This window comes from Rutidosis leptorrhynchoides, chromosome 5, assembly GCF_046630445.1.
Source record: "Rutidosis leptorrhynchoides isolate AG116_Rl617_1_P2 chromosome 5, CSIRO_AGI_Rlap_v1, whole genome shotgun sequence".
Taxonomy (NCBI): domain Eukaryota; kingdom Viridiplantae; phylum Streptophyta; class Magnoliopsida; order Asterales; family Asteraceae; genus Rutidosis; species Rutidosis leptorrhynchoides.
Genome location: NC_092337.1, coordinates 134,300,569 through 134,309,639, shown reverse-complemented (window position 1 = coordinate 134,309,639; position 9,071 = coordinate 134,300,569). Strand labels below are relative to the sequence as shown.

General features: G+C 31.6%; 1 protein-coding gene across 1 annotated transcript; it reads right to left on the bottom strand.

The window, feature by feature from the left end:
- Window positions 1-3,180: 3,180 nt before the first annotated feature.
- On the bottom strand, window positions 3,181-4,385 carry LOC139849037 (uncharacterized). The gene is made up of 4 exons (XM_071838713.1): window positions 4,058-4,385; window positions 3,696-3,925; window positions 3,478-3,614; window positions 3,181-3,409 (listed from the first exon to the last, which is right to left on the bottom strand). Exons 1-4 carry the CDS (start codon window positions 4,383-4,385, stop codon window positions 3,181-3,183), a joined length of 924 nt encoding a protein of 307 aa, XP_071694814.1.
- Window positions 4,386-9,071: the final 4,686 nt, after the last annotated feature.

Below are 9,071 nucleotides of genomic sequence, written 5' to 3'. Positions count from 1 at the left end.
AAAATCAAACTTAATGAGACTAAACCTTCATCATCTAAATCACAATCGGAATTGAATCGATTGAAAGTTCAACTCAGCTCTACGGAAACTGAGTTGGAAGATCTTAAAAAGTCAATTTATCCGATTAAAGTCGAACGAACTGATTATCGTCTAAAATCAGAATGTATTGAAGAGGAAGTTCAATTATTAGAAAAAGATCTTTCTGATTTAAAAAATCAACATGAACCCACACTTTCCAAATTACATAAGAAAATTGTTCAATTGAAAGACACCATAATTAAGAAGAACACTGAAATTTCACTATTCACCAAAGAGTCTCTTCAAATGAAAGCTTAACTTGCTCGATATAAGGAAAAACTCTATCGAACAGAGCAATCGAAAGCTATCATTAATATGGAACATTCAAAACAAACAATTTTCATGAATAGACCAAAAATGATTCATGATGATAAGTGGGGGTTGGGTTATGAAGATCCCAAGATGTTAGACGATATTTCTAAAAAGATTCCAGGATTATATCATTCTGATTATTTTCAAGCTGGTTTACCGTCTCACTTTGTGCATGCATCCGATGCTGATTTTGATGATATTATTGTTAAACGTTCACCTAGAAAGTATCATCAAATTAGCTTAATATATGAGAAAATTAATGCTAAAATGGGTAAATCAAATCCTGATTTCTTGAAGGAACTTGTTGAATATGAAAAGAATATGCAACGTACTAACTATATGCCTAAACGTAGACTGGTTTATTTTCCTACACTCATGCTAGAGAAGTATATTTTAATGCTTGAGAATGAAGTGTTTAACAAACCTAGTTCTAACATTATTACCATAGATAAGGTGTTTGATGAACCAACTTTTGATGTAAAACCAATGCTACCGGCCTTACTTGCATGTTCTATTTCTGATGACAAAATCTGTGAAGACCTAGCACATGAACTTACTATCTTGTTTGTGTCAGTATCACTAGGTCAAAAGGCTTCATATATTAAAGTAGAACCTAAGGTAGAACCAAAATTTGAACCTAAGGTAGAACCTAAAGAGGAAAAGCCTGAAGAACTAGATTTGTTTCATCTAGTTGATAAACTTGAAAAAGAAAACATAGAATTGCAACTTAGATGCAAACATTTGAAACAAATGCTTGAACTGTGTGAACAATTGCCTCCACTTCCTAGAAAAGAATGTTCTGATAATTTTAAGGAAGGTGAAGTTTTAGTGTCTGCTGAAGATTTATGTCTTGAGATTCAAAGCTTAAATCGTAAGATAGTTCAACTAAAACAGGCAAACATACAACAACAAATTTCTTTACAAGCACACACATCACAATCAACTTGTGTGAATGATTCACTTCTAAGGTTGCATTGTGTGAATAGTATTTCTGAGTGTGCTGGCGGGATTGATAAGAAGGTTAAGGGTAAATCACAATCTAATGCTTCTAAACCCATTACCATTCTTAAAAATCCTTTACGTTCTCAATTTGAGAAAAGAGTTTCAAAGGTTGCACCTTCAACACAATTCATTGTTAAGAAGGTACATCATCCAGATGGTTCTTGTTTGAGCGAAAAACTTCCTCTGATGTTAATGTCAAAACATACAAAGGAACGTCTTTTAATAAAACCAATGAAGTCTTCAAAAGAACACACGAGTCCAAAACCTGAATTAAGTGAGTATGATGCAAAGGAACGTAAAATCAAAATGGAAATTTTTCAAAATCAAACTACTCAAATGTCAACTGAAAAGTTTGGACATCTCACTAACAAAGGTGTTTTTCGTGTCAAAGGTTATAATCCAAACTTGAATTACAAGTCTATATGGGTTCCTAAGTCAACGACTAAGAAAGTAGCAAACCAAACCAAGAAATCTGCTAGTCGACCTAGGAAGTCATCACATGTTTTTCAATTTTCTTCTATGAACAAAACATCTACTTGGAATAAGTTGTGTGTAAAGACTTCTGATGATTGTGTAAACCTTGATATTGCGTATGATGCTTCATGTAACGTGATTTTAGACGATGCTTTAATGTCTAAATTGCATGCTGCATTACCTGATACATTATTTTGTGATCCAAAGTTTTTTGTTGGTACTAACCGTAGAGGACCCAAAAAACTTTGGGTACCTAAACTCTAGGAAACTTAACGTTTATAGGGTTTCGACGTCTGTGTTTGGTACATCAACTCCGATTATTCTCGGCACATGACGGGCGATAAATCCTTGCTTGTCAATTATGTTGACAAATTCTTAGGAACGGTTACATTTGGAAATGATGAGATTGCAGCAATAACAGGATATGGAGATTATGTAAAAAATGGCATAACAATCAAACGGGTCTCGTATGTTGAGGGTTTGGGGTGCAGTTTGTTTAGTGTCTGCCAATTCTGTAACGGATATCTCAAAGTTCTATTTGAACGTCGTCAATGCTCGGTGCATGTCATACCCCCAAATTGGGTCGGGGGTAAATATGACTTCACAATATCACAACACAGGTATATATAAGTGAGAACGACTCTAAGTGAGATGTTTTATAAAATCAATAATTGAATTGCAGCGAAAACGAAAACGTTTTACATGATAAATCCAAATGTAATTAATAATTGTTTAACAAATGCTAAGACATAAATATGTGGACTCCAATGCATCAGCTAGCAAGCAACATAGGGCAGCACATAAGCTAATCTTCACCTGAGACAAACATGCTTAAAATGTCAACACAATGGTTGAGTGAACATCATAGGTTTAATAATCATAATAAATTTTAGACCACAAGATTTAGTTCAAAACATCAAAATATTCAATATGCCATGAGTTATAATATCGAGCTAAACATTAACCCCTGACACTGTACGGGTTTCGGTAGCCATTATTATGTACCCCCTTGATGATCGGTCAATGGGTAGAGACGTCGCTCTCAATAGGCCTACTCACAATAATTAAGCTTGCAATACTTTAATTCCAGCAATTAACGATATTATGGTGGGGATTTGCATGTAAGAATACAAGTTAACACTTTTATTGGGTAAAGGGGTTACCCCGGCAAATGCTATAAATGATAACAAAGGATTACAATGCAAAGAAGCACAGCTGCTACAAGTGATTCTTGCAGCCGAGCAAAACAACCTACTAGCAATCAAAAAGCAAATACAGACTCAAGACTGCTAACACCCAAAGAATAACAAAACTTTAAACAAGCTGCCAATCTATCTTCATTTGCTCCACCTTTTTTGAACTCTTGAAATTAGTCGCCATCAGTTTCAATCGAACGTTAGATCGAACAGACTCAAATAGCTGCTTTTCTGTCTTTTTGCCTTTGTTGAAAAGTCTCGAATTTCTTTCTTGCCAAATAGTATATACACTAGCCCCAAAGCACAGCTTAGCCACAATCCAATCGGCAGACTTTCTTCTATCTGCTCTAGTGATCGTATCTCAACACACCTTCCATTCATAACCCCCCAGGTCTACTCGAATCAGACCTGTTACTTTTTGCCAAACTTTTTCGAGTAAGCACATTGAAAAAAGAGGTGTTCGTGAGAGTCCATGGTGTCGTTGCACAATAAACACTTCAAAACAGGATTGGATCGAATCTCCCATGGCTTCAATCTATCTTGTGTTTTGAGCTGCTCACCCATCAATAACCACATAGCAAATGCATGTTTCGGAATACATTGCGTGAACCACACTACATCAAACCAACTTACCACTTGAGCACGCGGTCTTATCGATTCCCATATGCAAGAAATAGAAGCATTGCAGTCAATTGCATCAATACCTCTCCACACCAATTTATCCTCCATATTGTTAAGATAAGGAGCCTGGACAGTAGCTAGAAGAGGGTATTTTGCTAACCAATTATGAGGCCAATTAAATCCAGAACTCACCACAATATCACTAACCTTAGCTTGATTGGAGAAACCTGCATTGTTGATGTCTGCCATGGAAATGAGCTCACATAAAGGACCCAACATACACCATTTATCGAACCAAACGGAGGCCGTTTTGCCATTGCCCAACCGATAAATAAAAGAATTTCTTACCATTGGTTTTATTTAAAGCAATTTACGCCAACTCCATGAGGACCCAGCAACAATCGGAACTTCCCAAATATTATGGCTACTAAGTTTATATGTATGAATCCATTTAACCCATAACGATTTTTTAAGAGTAAGTAATCTCCAAAGATGAAAAGCCATAAGAGCCACATTCCAAAGTTTGAGCCTTTTAATACTCAAACCACCCTCTTCTTTTGGCAAACAAACATCATCCCATTTCACTTTCGCCTTGCCCCTTTTTAGCTCTCCTTGACACCATAAAAACCCCCGCAACAACTTCTCAATCTCCTTAATTATGGCATTCGGTAAAATAAACGAGGAACACCAATATAGTTGCATAGCCGTGAGGACCGAGATAATAAGTTGAACTCTACCCGCGAACGACAAAAATTTGTTTTTAGAAATCATTAATCTTTATTCTCACTCTATCCACGAGGATTTTGCAGTCTCTGTACATTAATCGTGAGGAGACTAATGGAAGACCCAAATAGCGAATCAGCAAGCTGCCTTCTTCAAATGGAAGCGTAGCTAAAATTTGATTCTTCGTAGCTGCGGTAACATGCGCGAAGAAAACAGTGCTTTTAGGCAAGCTAGGAGATAATCCGGAGCAATGTTTGAACTCTTCAAGCGAATCACGAATAATTTTAATAGAGGCAACATCCGTACGAGAGAAAAAAATAGGTCATCAGCAAAGCATAAGTTAACGATCTTCAGCTTATCACACTTCAGGTGGAACCGAAAATCACCCCTTTACGCAATATTCCTCCTCAACATTAACGTCAGAACCTCCATGACTAGGGTAAATAAGTAAGGCAACAATGGGTCCTCTTGCCTTAAACCTCGTCTACCTTTAAAAAAACCGTGCAGCTCCCCATTAATACATATAGTAAATGAGGTTGACGAAACGCAAGCCATGATCCATTTTATCATCTTTCTCGGGTAAGCAAAGCATAAGAGAAGCATCAAGAAAATTCCAATCAACCGTATCATACGCCTTCTGGATATCAACCTTGAAAGCACATCTCGAGGTTCTACGGTTCAGATGATAGTTTCTCATAATTTCTTGCGTAAGTAGAGTATTATCTGCAATTCTCCTACCCGGAATGAAAGCAGATTGATTCGAGCTAACCACCTCATCCAAGCTTGCCTTAATTCTTGACGTAATTATCTTGCTAATACATTTATAGATTACATTGCAACAAGAAATAGGCCTAAAATCAGTCACCTTACTTGGAGTTTGAGTCTTCGGGATTAAAGCAATAATAGTGTTATTTATCTCCTTTAAAAGTTGGCCATTAATGAAGAATTCTTTTATAGCCCGAACCACATCACCCCCAACTATATCCCAAGCTTCTTTAAAAAAAGCTGACGTATACCCATCCGGCCCTGGTGATTTATTCTCACCAATGCCAAACATCGCGTCTTTAATTTCTGATTCAGTAACCGGTCTAACTATGTCAAGAGCACTTTGAAGGCTAATACTATTTGTGAACAAACTCCCTGGATCACGAAATTCCTCACATGCCGTAGCCACACCAAGAAAATTCTCGTAGTGTTGAACTATCAGCGGAGGAACCAAGTTAACCTCTACCATAACACCATTCGAATCCAGCAGCGCTTCTATACGATTACGGTTCATTCTTCCTTTAACAACATGATGAAAATAGGCTGAATTACGATCACCAACCCGAAGCCAATCAATTTTAGACTTCTGCTTCAAAAAGCTTTCTTCATCAAGTAATGCTTGGTTATACATTTTTAAGGCGTTGCTCGCCTTTTCTCTACAGCTGCTCGAGTGAGGATTATCATCAAGCTCCTTTTGAGCGATATCCAGCTCTTGTTGCCTATGTATTACCCTCACATGAAGATCGTCATTATTCCACATCAGCTTCCTCATAGGTTTCTTTAATATATGCAAACGTTTTACAACCCGGTACATTGAGTAACCTCGAACATCCATGTTCCAACCTTGTTGAACCGTTTCTTTTAAGTCCTCCCTTTTAGCAATAAAGTTACTAAATTTAAACTGCCTCGCCTTCCTTTCCAATTCGATCGGAACCCTAAGAACTGCCGGACAATGATCCAAAATTCGATAAGGTTGGAAAATAACATACGCATTAGTATGAGCATTAATAAAAACATCATTAGCCATCACCCTATCAATCTTTTTCAAAATACCAGATGACGAGTTCGGACATTGATTCCAAGTAAACTAGAACCCATAACGATTTACATTCGCCATATTAATACTTCCTTTACAACGATTTACCCACAACGATTCCAAGTTAACACTAATCTCATGAAGTTGCATATCAAAAAGTTTAGGCACTTGTGTCTAAATTGTAAATCATTTAAAAGTAAGCATGTGTCTCATCCCAAGATTTATAAAATTCAATAAAGTATGTAAAAGCGGGGCTATGAAGTTCACATTAGTAGCACTGAAGAGTTATTCCACAAAAGAATGAATTGAACGGAAGAACGTGATCGAGATCTCAACCTAGAGATAGAACGTATGATTAGATATTGTCTAACAGACAACACATGTACTAATATAGTAACTATAGTAATAGTGTTGGTTTTCTAAAAGAATTTCCATTTTTGAAAGGTTACTATTTATGAAAAACTTCCACTTATAGTAACTTTCCAATTATAGAAAGTTCGGGTTATAATCTTTAGCAAGACGTTTTACAAATTTACTCAAACTTCGTTGCTATCAAATAAGTCAGGAATGACCAAATGTAACCGAGGGCCCAGGACTCTTGACCAGAATCTAAGTCATGACATTCAAGATCCACAAGCTATCCCCATAAATGACAACCTAGACATCATTCACTTACGACCGTGAGTAGTGGTAAAGTTCTCATAAATCATACCTTATCTTTGATTAATCCTCACTTTAGGTTATATTATATGTTATTATATAAGTTATACTATATTAATGTAATACAATTTAATTATTTTATGTCATACTATAAGTTTTTAAATTAGTATAATATTATTCCTTTACAATATAATAGTATAATAATAATAACTTAAGTATTATTAAGTATTTAATTACTTGTATTACATATCATACACTAATAGTTATATTATATTAAGTATATATAAGTTTAGGTTTATTAAATTATTATTGTCTAATATATCATAAAAATGTTTATTATTAATTATATATCTTTGATATATTAATTAATTATTATATATAATATTTATACATGTATCTTTAATACATATATATTACACAAAATTCACAATTAATCAAATAAATATTAATTAATTAAAAATATAAATTTTACAAACCTTATATAATTATTATAACTTTATATAAATTTATAAAAATTATTTATCCTTATCCTATATTTATTTAGTATATATCTTTTATTTATTTTTGGTAAGTATATAATTAGAGTATAAATATAGAATAAATACCAATTCGACCTATATATTAAGTTTTATATTTTTTACAGGTTCCTATATATTTTATAAACTCAGGAAACTTATATATATATATTTTATTTTCTATTATAAATATTTATTACTAATTTTGCATTGTTTAACCATATAATTCGAATATAATTAATAATAATACACCAAAACTTCCAAAATTTATTTTTATACATACCTTAACTGTTCTAAGTATTTTTCATGCAAAACCTACTGTTCTTATATTTTTATACGAATTATTACTATATTTTACATATATGTATATTATTTTCAATACTAAATACACAATAATTATGTAGAACAACAAATAAACTAAGTTTTTAATTCCAAAACTCTTTATACATTAACAATAAGTTACGAAAATTTTTGTTTCAATTTTTGAAGTCGTTTGCTATTTTTTTATTGATTTTAGCTTATATAAACCCTAGCCGATTAATATAACTATAATAAATATATATTACATCATAAAAATATAGTTTTTGACTTAGATCATCTTTATAACATTATTAGGTTCTGGAAAAATTGTTTCCATGAATTTATATATATCATAGCTATTTTATTTAATTTTCGTTATATATATATATATATATATATATATATATATATATATATATATATATATATATATATATATATATATATATATATATATATATATATATATATATATACCGAACGTATATAATCAATTTTGTAAACAAAAACACAATTATAAATTTATAAAAATTATTATGAGGACAGAATATTGTATGTAAATATTTTATAAACTTATCATAAATTTTTCATAATTTAATTTGAACTATACATATTTAAGTGAATATTTATACCGAAAACCATATACAAATAAGTTTTAATTCGTAAAAATTATTAAAACAACTTAAAATATCGTTTTATTATTTTCTCAAGTTAATATAATGTTAAATAAAGTTTTTAAATTTTAAGATTAATTATTTTTGTATTACATCGATTTATAAAGGATTTAATAATTTATATATGGTTTTCGGTAAATAAAAGAAAAAAAGAAGAAAGAAACCGAAAGAAAAAGAAAAAAAAAAGGAATGAGAGAAAAACTTACAATTAATTTTTAGAGTTAAAAGAGAGCTCCAAAAAGATATGTGAAAAATTATGAGACTTGGATTTGTATTTATAGAGTAAAAGTTCTTGGTGAACAAGTAAAAGCAATTTTATTCCATTATAATTACATTTAATTTCTTTTTGTTTTTTAAAAAAATTTCGCTCGACTTTGTCCCCTATTATTTTATTTATATTTTTTTATTTTAATAAATTGGCACAATCTAGAATTATTTTGCATTTTTCTTATCTTTATATATTTGTTTATTATTATTTATCCTATATATTTATTTATATAGATATTTTGACATATTTAGATATAAATATTTATTTTACAAATTTTATATTTATTACCCATAACTTATACATTTTATATATATTCACATAATTATATAGTCATTTACATTTTATTTATATTAATATATATATATATATATATATATATTATATACAAATTAATTCATAATATATACATTTAATAATTATAGTAATATTATTAGAATTAGGGTTTAA